Source organism: Hemiscyllium ocellatum, chromosome 21, assembly GCF_020745735.1.
Source record: "Hemiscyllium ocellatum isolate sHemOce1 chromosome 21, sHemOce1.pat.X.cur, whole genome shotgun sequence".
NCBI lineage: Eukaryota > Metazoa > Chordata > Chondrichthyes > Orectolobiformes > Hemiscylliidae > Hemiscyllium > Hemiscyllium ocellatum.
Window position 1 is genome coordinate 37,468,548 of NC_083421.1, and position 15,924 is coordinate 37,484,471.

The following is a 15,924-nucleotide window of genomic DNA, read 5'->3' on the forward strand; positions in this document are numbered from 1 at the left end:
CCTATATTTGCATGTTTTGAGGCACCGGGAGGGTCTGATAACTGAACAGGCCCCCAATTAACTTCAGCAGAAAGACCTCAGACATTGGTTTCTCCCCACTGCGCTTTGCCAGCAGCTGCCCCAAGCTTTACTATGCCCCTCAGCATGTAGTCCTGGACCTTGGAATGTGCCAGTCTGCAACACTCTATCGATGTCACCGCCTTGTTCTGGAAGACCAACAACTTTCAGGCAGATCAAAGAGCATCTTTCACCGAGTTGATGGTCCTCCAGGTGGAGTTTCTGTTTTTGTGCATCCCAGACCAACATCCTGTGTCATGGAGCTGCTCGGGACAAACTTTGACAAAAAAAACCACTGCATCTTTCTCCAGACTGCCTTTGCAAAAGCACAGGGCAGCAGGAGATGTCTGACAGTCTCTAATCTCAGGAAGCTGCTACGAGGGCAGCGTGTGGTGTCGCAGACTGACCGGGTGTACGTGAAGTAACTCCCTGCCACATCCCTTCTCACCACCAGCCAAACGATGTCCTGGTGTTTGTTGGGAAACCTGGTGAAGAGGCATTCTGCCAAATGACTGTGAGAATCTGCTCAGGGAACCACCCGATAGGATCCACTCTCTCCTTTTCCCACAGGGTCTTGAGGACACTATGTGCTGACCACTTCTGATGAGCTTATGGTCAACAGTAGTTTTCTTTGCAAATTTCTCCACAAAAGACAGATGATACGGGACAGGTCAACTACTTTGAGCATTCCAGGGCAACAAGGCCAGGCCCATCCTCCACAACATCAGGGACAGGTAGAACCTCAGAATGAAGTGACTCTTGGTATATGCGTATCAAAGGTCTACAGCTTGATGCAGCTGCACACTAAGGTGGCCATGAGGATGAGGGGGGGCTCTGGGTACATTCCTCTCCCCATCCAGAGTTTTGCACTTAGTGTCCGTGCTGACCTGGCCCATCCTGGCCCTCCAAGTGAAGTGGACTTTGGCTCAGGTGACAGCACTGGCACAGGTTTGGGTAATGAGCCAGCCCTGTGCCACGTGCAATAACAGAGAGAATGCCTCACACCTGATGACCAGGTTTTTAATGTCATTAGAGGGGGACCAGTGCTCCCATCTGCCCAGTTTCTGTGCCACCTTGGGGATATGCTCCTCCCAAGTTTTGACATATGCCCCGGCTCCTCCAAACCATATTCAGGAAATCTGTCCTGACAGTGAGGGCAATGAAGGATTGGTGGGCCCAGTTCCCAAAGAACACGGCCTCACTCTTGCCTTGATTTCCCTTGGCTCCCATGACCAGTTTGAACTGGTTGTAGATGCTGGGGAGTCTATGCACTGACAGCGGATCCAAGCAGAAAACGGCGATACCATCCGTGACAGGGAGGCTTTGACCTGCAGGCCTGCTGCCTGGAGTAGTGACCCCTCTCAGGCTCACATCCTTTCTGATAGACTCAGCAATAGGCTCTATACAACACACAAACAAGGCAGGAGAGAGTGGGCAGCCCTACCTGACTGCGGATCTGACTGGGAAGCTTTCCGATTCCCAATGAGACTGCACTAATGCTGTTGGTGTACAGCAGTTGGATCCAACTACAGATTCCCTTCCCAAAGCCCAGTTTGGAGAGCACATCCCACATGTAGGTGTGCAATATCCTGTCAAAGGCCTTCTCCTGGTCCAGGCTGATGAGGCAGGCATCCACCCCCCCTGCCCTGCACGTGGGCAATCATATCCCTGAGAAGTGTGAGACTGTCAGAGATCATCCTGCCTGGTACAGCACAGGTTTGGTCGGGGAGAATCACTGATCCCAGAGCAGACCTGACCTGGTTACCGATGACCTTCTACAGGATTTTGTGATCTGTGTCCAACAGTGAGAATGGTCACCAATTTCTGATTTCCTCCCTCTCCCCCTTCCACTTGCAGATGAGGGTGATGATACCTTTCCTCATGGATTCACATATGTTATACATCTCCAGCAGGTCCTGACCAATCAAGTCCCACAGAGCCAAATGCAAATCGGTTAGTAAGCCATCACTTCTGGGAGTCCTATTCTTTTCTAAGGACTCAAGGGGCATGATCAACTCATCCAGAGATAGCAGCTGGTCCAGCCTGTCCTGCGTGCTGTCATCTCAGACCTCCATGATAGAGCTCAGGAATGACTGGGAGGTCGCACTGTCTGTGCACTTCCTGTCATACACTGTCATGTAAAAGGATTGGCTAATGCTCAGGGTGTCAGACTGAGCTGTCGTTACCAAGCCATCTTTCTCCCTCAGACTGCTGAGCACAGAGTGAGGGAACCATGGTTTATTAAAGAAATTGAATCTCTTGTCAAGAGGAAGAAGGAGGCTTTTGTAAATATGGGACGTGAAGGCTCAGTTAGGGTGCTTGAGAGTTACAAGTTAGCCAGGACCTAAAGAGAGAGCTAAGAAGAGCCACAAGGGGACATGAGAAGTCTTTGGCGGGTAGGTTCAAGAAAAACCCTAAAACTTTCTATAGGTATGTCAGGAATAAAAGAATGACTCGCGTAAGATTAGGGCATCAAGGACAGTAGTGGGAAGTTATGTGTGGAGTCTGAAGAGATAGAAGAGGTGTTAAATGAATTTTTTTTGTCAATATTCAGACAGGAAAAAGAAAATGTCGAGGAGAATACTGAGATACAGGCTATTAGACTAGATGGGATTGAGGTTCTTAAGGAGGAAGTGTTAGCAATTCTGGAAAGTGTGAAAATAAATCAATCCCCTGGGCCAGATGGGATTTATCTGAGGATTCTCTGGGAAGCCAGGGAGGAGATTGAAGAGCCTTTGGCTTTGATCTTTATGTCGTCATTGTCTACAGGAATAGTGCTAGCAGACTGCAGGATATTAAATGTTGTCCTCTTGTTCAAGTAGGGGAGTAGAGACAACTCTGGTAATTACAGACCAGTGGGCCTACTTCGGTTGTGGGTGAAGTGTTGGAAAGGATTATAAGAGATAGGATTTATAATCATCTAGAAAGGAATAAGTTTATTAGGGATACTCAACACCGTTTGGTGAAGGGTAGGCGGTGCCTCTCTAATCTTATTGAGTTCTTTGAGAAGGTGACCAAACAGGTGGATGAGGGTAAAGCAGTTGATGTGGTGTATATGTATTTCAGTAAAGCTTTTGATAAGGTTTCCCAATGGTAGGCTATTGTAGGCAGAACAGAGGCTTGGGATTGAGGGTGATTTAGTGGTTTAGACTAGAAATTGGCTAGCTGAAAGAAAACAGAGGATGGTGGTTGATGGGATATGTTCATCCTGGGGTTCAGTTGCTAGTGGTGCACTGCAAGGATCTGTTTTGGGTCCATTGTTCTTTGTCATTTTTATATATGACCTGGATGTAGACATAGGAGGATGGATTCGTAAATTTTCAGACGACACTAAAGTCGGTAGAGTTGTGAATAGTGCTGAAGGATGTTGCAGGTGCCAGAGGGACATAGATAAGCTGCAGAGTTGGACTGAGAGGTGCAAATGGAGTTAATGTGGAAAAATGTGAGGTGATTTACTTTGTAAGGGGGAACAGGAATACAGAGTACTGGGCTAATGGTAAGATTCTTGGTAATGTAGATGAGCAGAGAGATCTTGGTGTCCATGCGCATAGTTCCCTGAAAGTTGCCACCCAGGTTGATAGGGTTATTAAGAAGGTGTACAGTGCGTTAGCCTTTATTTGTAGAAGGATTGAGTTTTGGAGCCATGAGGTCATGTTGCAGCTATACAAAACTCTGGTACGGCACTTGGAGTATTGCGTACAGTTCTGGTCATCACTTACAGGAAGGATGTGGAAGCTTTGGAAAGGGTGCAAAGGAGATTTACTCGGATGTTGCCTGGTATGGAGGGAAGGTCTTATGAGGAAAGGCTGAGGGACTTGAGGCTGTTTTCATGAGAGAGAAGGTTGAGAGGTAACTTAATTGAGGGTTAAAGATAATCAGAGGGTTAGATAGGGTGGACATGAGGAGACATAACTTTAAACTGAGGGGTAATAGATATAGGACAGATGTCAGGTAGGTTCTTTACTCAGAGAATAGTAAGGGCATGGAATGCCACGCCTGTAGCAGTAGTGGACTTGCCAACTGTAAGGGCATTTAAATGGTCATTGGATAAACATATGGATGATAATGGAATAGCATAGGTTAGATGGGCTTTAGATTGGTCTCACAGGTTGGTGCAACATTGAGGGCCGAAGGGCCTGTACTGCACTGTAACATTCTATGTTCTATGAGCTATCCTTGTGCACCTTCTGGAAGGAGAATCATGAACATGTCTCATCCTGCTCCATGGTGCAGACCCTGGACTAGGACTTTATCTTGGAAGCCTCCGAGACAAAGAGCAAGGCTTACTGGTTATTTACCACCTGGAGATCCTTCGTGATATCAACCACCATTATTCGCAGCAGGAGTAGGTTTTGCAAGCTTTTCTGGAGTTTGGACAGTTTTCCCCATCTCTCTCTTGCCTTCTAAACACCTTTGAGGATAAAGAACCTCTTGATGTTCCCCTTGACAGTTTTTCACCAGTCCGATGGAGACTCAAAGAGGGGCTTCATGTTTCTCCAAACTGTGTCACTGTGTTTGAGCTCCTCAGTGTTTTTTGGTGTCAACAGTTTCACGTTCAGCTCCCACATTCCTTTGCCAGCATCCTGCAGGTGGCAGTTGACCAGCAGGAGGCAGTGGTCAGAGAAGAACACCGGCTTGATGTTGGTGCATCTGACTGAGAACATGTGGGATGAAAACAGAAAATCTATGTTTGAGCAGATAGACCCATCTGGCTGTGACCAGGTGTATCTACACTGTGTTCTGTCTGCAGGGATGCTGACAGTGTCATGCAGCTTGACTGAGTTGAGCTTCCAAACATATATCCAGACCATCATTAAGTGTCCTCTTTCACAGTTGCCCCTGCTTCAGCTTATCAGCTGCTGGAGCCATCATCTATGTCTTTACACTTGACTACCCTAACCCATTCGTGGCTGGTCTCACATGTCGTATCCTGTGATAACCTGAAGCCATCCAACACTGTGCTGCACATTTCCTGTGCTCGCTGACCTATATCGGCTCCAGGTTAAGCAACTCTTTGAGTTTAAAATTCTTTCTCTTCACAAATTTCTCCATGATGTCACTCTTTCCTATTTTTAATCTCCTCCAACCTCTTCCAGACACCTGTATGCCTTTAATTCTAGGCTCCCGAACATGCCCAATTTTAATTTCTCCAACACTAATATCTGTGCTTTCAGTTGTCTGAATCCCACACTCTGAAATTGTCTCCTAAACCTCTCTGCTCCATTTTCTTCCAATAAGACTGTCGTCCCATCCAACATACCTCTTAAAATCAAGTTTCTGGCTACCTGCCTAGTATCTCCTGATCTGACTCACTGCATCCCTTGTTTTATAATGCCCCTGTCATAGCTTTGAAAAGTTCAATTACATTAAAAGCATTAGGAATATGTCATTATCAAGGATATTAGAGAAACAAATGGGTTTTTAATGACAGTCCATTAGTTTCAGGGTCACTGTTACTGATAGTGACTTTTTATTCCAGTTTCATTTAATTAGTTGAATTTAACTCCCCTAGCTCTGCAGTGAGGGTTGAATTCATATTGCTGGTCCATTAGTCCTGGAAGTAAAAAGAAATAAACACACTGACTTGGTAGCCTCGGAACCAGGTTTTCACCAGACCAGGGAATTTCCCAGGTCCCAGGAGAACACTGGAGTTTTTACACTATTCCATTCTTGACCTATCAACCTCTTTACAATGGCTCAAGTTTGAATACTGCCAAGTCAAAGGAGATGCTATGCTGGCCTCTCTATGGGGAATGTTGAACAATTCTTCCTCCACTCCTACACTGCCCCCTATCCTAATTCATTTATCGCTACATCAACAACTGCTTCAATGCTACCTTATGCTCCTGCCAGGACCTTCATAAATTCGTTCAGCTGGCCTCCAATTTCCATCCCTCTATAACTTTTACATTGTCCATTTCCGACACTTCTCTTCCTTTCCTTAACCTCTCTGTCTCCATTTCTGGAAATAAACTGTCCACTACATCCACTACAAACTCACTGACTCAAATAGTTACCTTCACTACAGCTCTTCACACCCTACATTCTTTAAGGCTTCCATCCCATTTAACCAGTTCCATTGTCTACGTTGTATCTGTTCAGATGATGCCACCTTCCAAAACAATGCTGCTGACATGGCTTGCTTCTCCCATGACCATGGTTTCCCACCTGCTCTCGTTGTCGGAGTCCTCAACCACGTCCAATCTATCACCATTGCTTCTGCCCTTGCCCCTTCCCATTACTTAACAGCGTGATTGGGTCCTTTCATCCCACCAGCTTCTGCATTCAAAGGATCATTCTCCGCCATTTCAGACAACTCCAGCAGAACACCACCACCAAACACATCTCCCCCTCACTCCTCCTGTCTGCATTTCACAGAGATCATTCCATGTGGGACACCCTGGTCATTCTTTGACCACCAACATCCCCCCCCCCCACTTTGCAGGACACCTCCGGCCCCAAGCGCAAGCATGACCCTGCCCCTCCCATAGACGGTCATTGTAACGCAGAGTCTTGCTTTCATGTCCGCTTGTCTATCCTCGGCATACTGCAATATGTCAGGGCGCAAACTGGAGGAGCGACATCTCATCTTCAGACTGGGCACTTTACAACCTCCAATTTAGACTGACTTTACAGCATTTAAATATCTGGAAATCTCCCTTCCACACAGTAAAATGCCATAAGATTGCTGGATAAGAGCTATGTCGGGTTAAGGAATTACAACCTTTTTCCCATTATCCCCACTGTTCTGATGAGCAGTCATGAACCTGAAATGTTAACTCTGTTTCACTCCACAGACACTACCTGCCAGTTGGATATATCTAACAGTTTTTGCTTTTATTTCTCAGTTCTGTTTCTTATTCCAACATTTTATAGAACTTACAACATTTCTTAATGATTCCTTGAATTTCTTTGAAGAAAAAAAGTACAGCAAAGGATCCAGGCAACAATTTAAGCTTGACAGTGCTAAACATTTGTAATAAATAAGCTCAATAATGCCCAGTGTTTCACACTGATCAGGATAAAAGAATTTTAGTGAAATTCCAAATGTTCGGGATACATGTACAGGCAGAAAGCAGATTATAAAAATTGTTAGGGACACTAAAATCATTTCCATGGATTTCACCTTCATATGTTTGCTCTTAAGTTGATTGGGATTCAATTTTACAATGAAGCTGGCAAGTAAACCATAGCAAATGATGGAGACAAAAAATGGAATGATGTACCCAGTGCATAAAATAACTGTGTTCCACACAAAGTACAAAACTATCAGGTCATCCTGATGCATGTTCAAACACTGAGTGGCATTGTACATTTCAGTGGTTTTAAGGACAAAAAAGAATGGAAACCCTTGAGCAAACAGAAGGACCCAGACTCCTGTACAAACAATCTTTACAAACTTCTCTTCCTTCAGGATAGTTTTCTTTGTACAGTGCACAACAGAAATGTACCGGTGGATGCTAATCAGGGTGAGAAAGTAGATACTGCCATACATGTTGGTGCTCAATAAGAAGACCTTCAGTTGACAGAGAAATTGTCCAAAGGGCCAGTGCGAAAGTGAGAAGTAGGCAATCATGAATGGTGCTGCAGGCGTTATAATGGCATCTGCTAAAGCCAGGTTGAACTGTAGGATCATTCCACCACTCCATCTCTTGATTCCAAACCAAAAGATCCATAGGCTGATGCTGTTCAGAATGAAACCCACTGAAAAGACCACACTCAGAAAAATTGGAATGAATGTGCCAAGCTCCTCAGGTTTACAGGGATGACTCGCCGTCGTGTTATTGGATCCCCCTTCCCAGTGGGCAGCAGCTAAGGTCGTATTATCCATCTTGAGCATCTGAGTCTGGAGAAAATTGAAATGTTGTCTTCATTAAAAATGGCATTCATTAATGTGAATGATGCTCCCTGTTAGAAAATATGCAACGTCTGTGGCTGTGTGTCATGTTGCCAAGTTGCACTCTGATTTGTGAACGTGCAAAAAGAGAAGAGGCAATCAAGAATTCACTGGTAATAAATAAAACCAAAATACTACATAGGCTGCAAATCTCAAACACCAACAGAAAATGCTGGAGGCGTTTGATTTATAGAGTCATAAAGTCATACAGCACAGAAACAGACCCTTCAGTCCAATTTGTCCATGCCGACCAAGTTTCCCAATGAAGCTTGCCCCATTTGCCTGCATTTGGTCCATATCTATCTAAATCTTTCCTACTCATGCGCCTCTTCAAATGTCTTTTAAGTGTTGTAACTGTACTTACACTTACCACTTCCTGTGGCAATTCATTCCACATACAAACTCTTTGTGTGAAAAGTTGGCCCTCAGTTCCCTTTTCCCTCTCGCCTTAACATTATGCCCGTTAGTTATGAATTCCCCAACCACAGGGAAAAGACGTTTTGCTATTCACCTTATCTATACCTCTCATGATTTTATAAATCTCTATAACGTCACCCCTCAATCTCCTTCACTCCAGTGAAAAAGGTCCCAGCTATCCAGCCTCTGATTATAACTCAAATCTTCCATTTCCGGTAACATCCTCATGAATTTTTTCTGCATCCTTTCTAATTTAGTCATATCCTTCCTTTAGCAGTATGGCCAGAACTATACAAAATACTCCAAAAGTGCCAACATAATGTCCTGTACAACCACAACATGATGCCCCAACTCCTGTACTCAATGATCTGAGCAATGAAGGCACCTTCTTAATGACTCTGCCTATCTGTGATGCAGCTTTCAGTGAAGTATGTACTTGCACCCCTATGTCTGTCTGTTCTACAGCACTACCCAAGGACCTCCCATTGAATGTATAAGTCTTGCTCTTGTTCATCTTACCAAAATACAACTCCTTGCATTTATCAAATTAAACTCCATCTGCCACTCTTCAGCCCATTGGCCCAATTAATCTAGATCCGTTTGCACTCTTCGATAGCCTTCTTCATTATCCACCATACCAACAATTTTAATGTCATCTGCACACTTACTAACCATACCTCCTATATTCTCATCCAAATCATTTATATAAATGACGAGGAACAGCGGATCCAGCACCAATCCCTGCAGAACATTGCTGGTCACAGAAACAACCTGTCTAATCTGACAGGACAACACTCCTGTCCAAGAAACCACCCTTTACCACAATAAGAAGGCCCCAAATGTAAACTCTGTTTTCTTTCTCCACAGCTGTTAAGTCATTAAACTGGAATGGGTGCAAAACAGATTTACAAGGACGTTATCGAGATTGGAAGATATAAAGAAAGGCTGGACAGAGACTTTTGCCTGGAGCATAGAAAACTGGGGGGGGGGGTGACCTTATAGAGATTTATAAAATCATGATGGGAATAGATAAAATGAATTGCCAAGGTTTTTTCCTCAGGATAGGGGAGGTCAAAACTAGAGGGTATAGGTTTTATGTGAGTGGAGAAAGATTTAAAAGGGATCTGAGGGGGCAACTTTTTCACACAGAGAGTGGTGTGTGTCTGGAATGAGCTGCCAGAGGAAGTGGAAGAAGGTGCAACTACAACATTTCAAAGACATTTGGACAAGTACTTGGACTGGAAAGATTTAGAGGGATATGGGCCAAACACAGGCAAGTCGGCTATTTCAGTTTAGGAAAGCTGATAGCATGGGTAAGTTGGGCCTGTTTCTGTGTGGAATGACTCTACGACTCTATGATATTTCCTGATGTGGGAACTTCCTATGAGTAACTAGTGCATTTGACAGTAAACTCTTGGTTGACCCTATACCATTGCAGAAGAAGGAAAGAAGTTGCTCAACATGAAAACAATGTCCAAATTAAGGCAAGAAAGTTCTCCTTTCTTAACAAGGGCATATGACATACTTAGCAAATTTACACTTGGATGTTCCTTAATTTTCATACGATGGATCAAATATTCACAATTACATAATCAGGGTTCTATGGACAATCATTACACATCAAATGTCACATTGGGTCATGTTACTAGTGAGAATGTCACTTTGAAAGCGCTGCTTTACTGATCATTTCTGCCAAGGCTATGGAACTAAAGCTCATTTAGTACAAACTGGAATTGTTTTAGCACAGCAAGAGTCACACTTAGAACTAACAAAGATGTAACAAATTATATTTTTCCTGTTCTCACCTAAAGGGGGTGAGATATATTTGGATTCTAAGAATAATCTTAAATGATTGTTTACAGAGGTTGTCCTGGCTGATATGAGTGAGATTAGCAAAGCAGAGGATTGATCCTGACCTTCCTGGTTTATACGCCAAACTGCATTTACCCAGAACATTGTAGAAGCTGAACTAGTCAAAATTTGTTGATGTGCCGTGAAACAGCCAAAAATGAACCATTCAAAACACTGTTACAATGCCTGGAGACAGAACAAAATGTCATGATTGTTTTCTGACTAAAAAGGGTTCTCAAGCAATAATTGGTCACCATTCTCCTTCTACCTAATAAGTAGTCAGCAACAGATGTACCAATGGTGTTGCTATTGGTAACATCTACATTGTCCTTGGAGCAACATTAAAATATATGTGCTAAGCGCAGTTCCTTCAGTTACACCTAAGCTGGTTATTATGTATATTTACAGGATCATTTTACCTTCATCCTCATTTCAGTATTTATTACATAAGTAGACTTTGAACACACTAAAGATCCACCTAAACTGTAGTTAATTGTAAGAGTCTTTTCAATCTCACTACTTTCTGGTCTTTAAGTCTCTATTTCACCATGATTCTGCATTCAGCAATCTCTCCCATTCCAGTCATCACTCTGATCTAGCTCTCATCTTCACTTCCTTGGGTCCAGATGATGCAGATTTCAACATTTTGATGAACAATTATTTCATTTTGTGTTCCAGGCATAGAGAGGTTCAGGATAATTGTTGCTCTGTCATCTGATGCTACAATTAATAATTTGCCACAGGTTGGAATTTGAACCTTAGACCCCAGTTCCACACACATAACCTTCCTGGACCATTAAGAGATTTTAAACCCTATTTCCAGATTTATGTTTTTAACTGGTTCCAGGTTTTCATCAACATTGTAAAGTTTTTGTTGACAATAAACCATTCCAAAGGTTCATCAAAATTCACTAAAAATGCAGTACATAATGCATAACTAATTTATGTGAATAAAACTTTTTAGATTGTCTTCTTCAACACAATGCTTGCTTTTTGTGTATGCTTTCCATATGCAGCTGTTTTTCCAGGTGAAACATTTGCCGCTGGGGTTATTTATTCTCTTTCAATGTATGAACTAACCATCTTCAACCAGATCCATCACAGCTTCTTCCTCTAGTGATCTCCAACATCACAGAAGCTAGTTTTCAGCCCATTAATTCAGTCCACACAGTATCAATAAACAACTGAGTACACTAGATATTGCAAAGACTACAGACAGTAATGTTGAAGAATTTGGAACCAGAACTAGCTGCCTCCCCAGCCATGCTGCTCCAGTCTATCTGCCACACCAGAATTTACCTGAAGAAGCTGAAAAGTTCTCTCGATATTTCCTGTCCATAAAATAAGGAAGGATAATTCCAATCTAATCAATTATCATCAATTTGGGCAGCATGGTGGCTCAGTGGTTCACACTGTTGCCTCACAGTGCCAGGGACCAAGGTTCGATTCCAGCCTCAGGTGACTGTTTGTGTGGAGTTTGCACATTCTCCCCGTGTCTGCATGGGTTTGCACCGGGTGCCCCAGTTTCCTCCCATAGTCCAAAGATGTGCAGGTTAGGTGAGTTGACCATGCTAAATTGCCCATAGTCTTCAGGGACATATAGATTATGTGCGTTAGTCAGGGGAAATATACAGTGATAGGATAGGGGAACGGGCTACGGGGGGGTAACTCTTCAGCGGGTCAGTATGGACTTGCTGGGCCAAGTGGCCTGGTTCCACATTGTCGGGATTCTGTGATTGTACCCCAACATTTTACTCTTCATCATCAATAATATGGTAGAAGGTGTCATCAATGGTGCTATCAGGCAGCACTAATACAGAAATAACCCACTCACTGATGCTTATTTTGGGTTCTACTAGGACCACTTGCGTACTGACCTCATTGAAGCCTTGCTCAAACCACAGGCAAATTAGTTCTAACGGTTGACATTGATATCATTGCAGCGTTTACTGAATATGTCAGCAAGAAGCCCAATGAAGCTGAAGTCAATGGGAGGTGGGGAAAAGTAGATCAAAGCCAAGCAGAAACAAGGAAGTTGTTCTAGCTGTGAAGGTCAATTTTCTCAGCATGAATAGTTTACTAGACCCAGATCCAGCCATCTTTAACTTTTTCATCACTGACTGACCCCGGGTGTTTGCTGATGATTGCACTTGTCAGCAAATCAAATTGTATTTGATTCCACTTGTCGTAATAGCAAAGCAGCTGAAAATGTGTTGCTGGTTAAAGCGCAGCAGATCAGGCAGCATCCAAGGAACAGGAAATTCGACGTTTCGGGCATGAGCCCTTCATCAGCCCTCCTGATGAAGGGCTCATGCCCGAAACGTCGAATTTCCTGTTCCTTGGATGCTGCCTGACCTGCTGCGCTTTAACCAGCAACACATTTTCAGCTCTGATCTCCAGCATCTGCAGACCTCACTTTTTACTCGAAGGTAATAGTAAAGCAGTCCATGCCCACGCAAAGTAAAACTTTGATAAAAGTTGACGTGATAAATGGCAAGGGAATGGGAATGTACAAAGGAATGTTAGTATTTTATCTTGACATTGCTAAATTCCTCACCATCAACATCCTGAAGGTTACCACTGAGCAGAAATAAATTATGTGGTTACAAGCGGAGGTCAGAGACTGGAATTCTAGGATGAGTAACTCATCTTGTGATTCTGTAAATCCTGTTCGTCATGTACAAGACAGTCAAGGACAATATTCGTGCTATGCTATGCTGATGCATCATTGCTTGTTCTGTGTTACAAAACACTGTGTAAAAATTAAATTAAGGAGACTACATACTGAAAAGTCTGGTTGTGTATAGCAACTAAACTTTAAAAAGAGAAATAGTCAGAAATACGATGTAACTCTCCCCACATGTCTGGAATAGTTTGGTTCAAGCAACATTTAGGAAGCTTGCTTGGACAAAGAACCTTGCTTGACTGGATCACCACGGACGAGCTTAATCTTACCATATCCTCTCCATCACCAGTGTCCAGTGATAGCAGTGTGTACCATTCACAAGGTGCACTGTATTAACTCACAAAGTCCTCTTTAACAAAACCTTTAAAACCCAGGCCCTCTATCAACAAGAAAGACAAGGGCTTTTGGTGCATCAGACATCAGGTGCAAGTTTTCCTGTGGGCAGCACGGTGGCACAGTGGTTAGCACTGCTGCCTCACAGCGCCAGAGACCTGGGTTCGTTTCCCGCCTCAGGCGGCTGACTGTGTGGAGTTTGCACGTTCTCCCTGTGCCTGCGTGGGTTTCCTCCGGGTGCTCCGGTTTCCTCCCACAGTCCAAAAATGTGCGGGTCAGGTGAATTGGCCATGCTAAATTGCCCGTAGTGTTAAGTAAGAGGTAAATGTAGGGGTATGGGTGGGTTGTGCGTCGGTGTGGACTTGTTGGGCTGAAGGGCCTGTTTCCACACTGTAAGTAATCTAATCAAAATTTTCCTGAATCATCCTTGCCTGGAAATATATTGTCATTCTTTCACAATCATGGAGTCGAAATCTTGGAACTCCGGCTTTAACAGTTTTGTGTGTGTGCCTTGGCTAGAGCAGTTCAGGAAGACACCCTGCCATTATCTGTTTAAGGGAAAATAGGGCCAACAGTCATTGGTTTTACTAGTGACATGCAGTTCACTTGAAGAAATCAGAAAAATGTCTTCAACATGTATACACCTTTTTATATTCAATAGAGTGGCCAGTACATTGAAGTACTTTATGAATCACATGACATTAATTTTAACAATTAACAAATAATCACGGTTATCATAAACAATCTGCAATTTGGTACAAGAGCTTAAGCTGAATATTATCCTACCTTCTGTCTCACCGGTGCAGCTAATTGTGGGAAACAAGAAGTGCTTGGAATAAGTTATGAATCATTGCATTTTAGCAGAAATGAAAGCAGAAGTCTGCATTTCGAGTCAGTGGGTAGCCTTCAAAAATGCATTCTAAAGACATTGCGATAATAGTTTACAAAGAAGGAAGAACAAATCCTAATAAGATCAGAGCCATTACATTCAGACACTTCATAGGGCCATTAACAAACTAAATTTATGCCTAAGTCACACAAAGGGGTATTTGAGTATGTGGAAAGTGATAATATTAAAGAGATATCTTTAAAAAGGATAGAGGTCTAGAGAGGGGGAGAGTGTAGGGAGGAAATTCCATTGGCTTGAGTCCAAACAAATGGTGCAATTATAACAACAGATGTACCCAGAGCCAGTGATGGAGGAAAGCAGTTATCTCAGAGTGGGTCTGGGACAGGTTACAGGAACAAGACATGAATTAGATTAGTTAGTTACTTAGGTACACCCACAATGTTGATAGGGAAAAGAGTTCCAGGATTTGACCCAGTGACGTTGAAGAAGCAGCAATATAGTTCCAAGTCAGAACAAGGACCTCCAGGTGATAGTGTTCAGTAGAATCTGTAGCCCTTGACCTTTTAGCTGGTGGAGGTTATGGGTTTAAAAATGCCTTCAAAGAAGCTCTAGTGAGTTATTGGAATGCATCCTGAAAGTGGTACAAACCATTGCTCTTGCATATGAGTTGGGGAAAGACTGAATGCTTGTGGACATGCTACCAATCAAGCAGGCTGCTTTGTCTTGGATGGTGTCAAGCAGCTGTTGGGTACTGTTGAAGCTGTACCCATCCAAATAAGCAGGCAGTATTTCATCACACTCCTGACATGTGCCTTGTAAGATGATGGAAAGGTTTGGCAGTGAGTGAGGTGAGTTGCAGAAACACGAGCCTTTGATCTGCTCTTTAACCATGGTGGTTATATAATTAGTCCAGTTCAGCATCTGATCACTGTTCACTCTCAGGATATTGATGATGGGGACTTCAGTGATAGTAATATGACTAAATTTCAAGGGGAAATGGTTAGATTTGCTTGGTTGAGACAGACATTGCCTGTCACATATGAGGGGTTAATGTTACTTGCCAGTTACCAGCCCAAGACTTGATGCTGTCCAGGTCTTGTTGCATTTGGACATGGACTGCCACAGTATTGGTGTGGCACTACAGAACACACCAGATGGCCTCCTTCTTTAGAGATCGCAATTTCCCTTCCCACGTGGTTGAAGATGCCCTCCAATGCATCGCATCCACATCCTGCACCTCCGCCCTCAAACCCCACCCCTCGAACTGTAACATGGACAGAACACCCCTGGTCCTCACTTTCCACTCTACCAACCTTCGCATTAGCCACATCATCTGCCACCTCCAAACGGACCCCACCACCAGAGATATATTTCCCTCCCAACCCCTTTCCACTTTCCGCAAAGACCATTCCCTATGCGACTACCTGGTCAGGTCCACGCTCCCCAACAACCCACCCTCCCATCCTGGCACTCTCCCCTGCCACTGCAGGAATTGCAAAACCTGCACCCCCACCTCCTCCCTCACCTTCATCCAAGGCCCCAAAGGAGCCTTCCACATCCATCAAAGTTTCACCTGCACCAATGTCATTTATTGTATCCGTTGCTCCCGATGCGGTCTCCTCTACATTGGGGAGACTGGACGCCTCCTAGCAGAGCGCTTTAGGGAACATCTCCAGGACACCCGCACCAATCAACCACACCGCCCCGTGGCCCAACATTTCAACTCCCCTTCCCAATCTGCCAAGACATGCAGATCCTGGGCCTCCTCCACCGCTGCTCCCTCACCACCAGACGCCTGGAGGAAGAATGGCTCATCTTCCGCCTCAGAACACT

The 15,924-nt window shown here is 43.9% G+C and overlaps 1 protein-coding gene across 1 annotated transcript; it reads right to left on the minus strand.

The window, feature by feature from the left end:
* Nucleotides 1-6,901: 6,901 nt before the first annotated feature.
* On the minus strand, nt 6,902-14,039 carry LOC132825651 (P2Y purinoceptor 4-like). The gene is made up of 2 exons (XM_060841021.1): nt 14,028-14,039; nt 6,902-7,903 (listed from the first exon to the last, which is right to left on the minus strand). Exon 2 carries the CDS (start codon nt 7,895-7,897, stop codon nt 6,902-6,904), a length of 996 nt encoding a protein of 331 aa, XP_060697004.1. The 5' UTR covers nt 7,898-7,903; nt 14,028-14,039.
* Nucleotides 14,040-15,924: the final 1,885 nt, after the last annotated feature.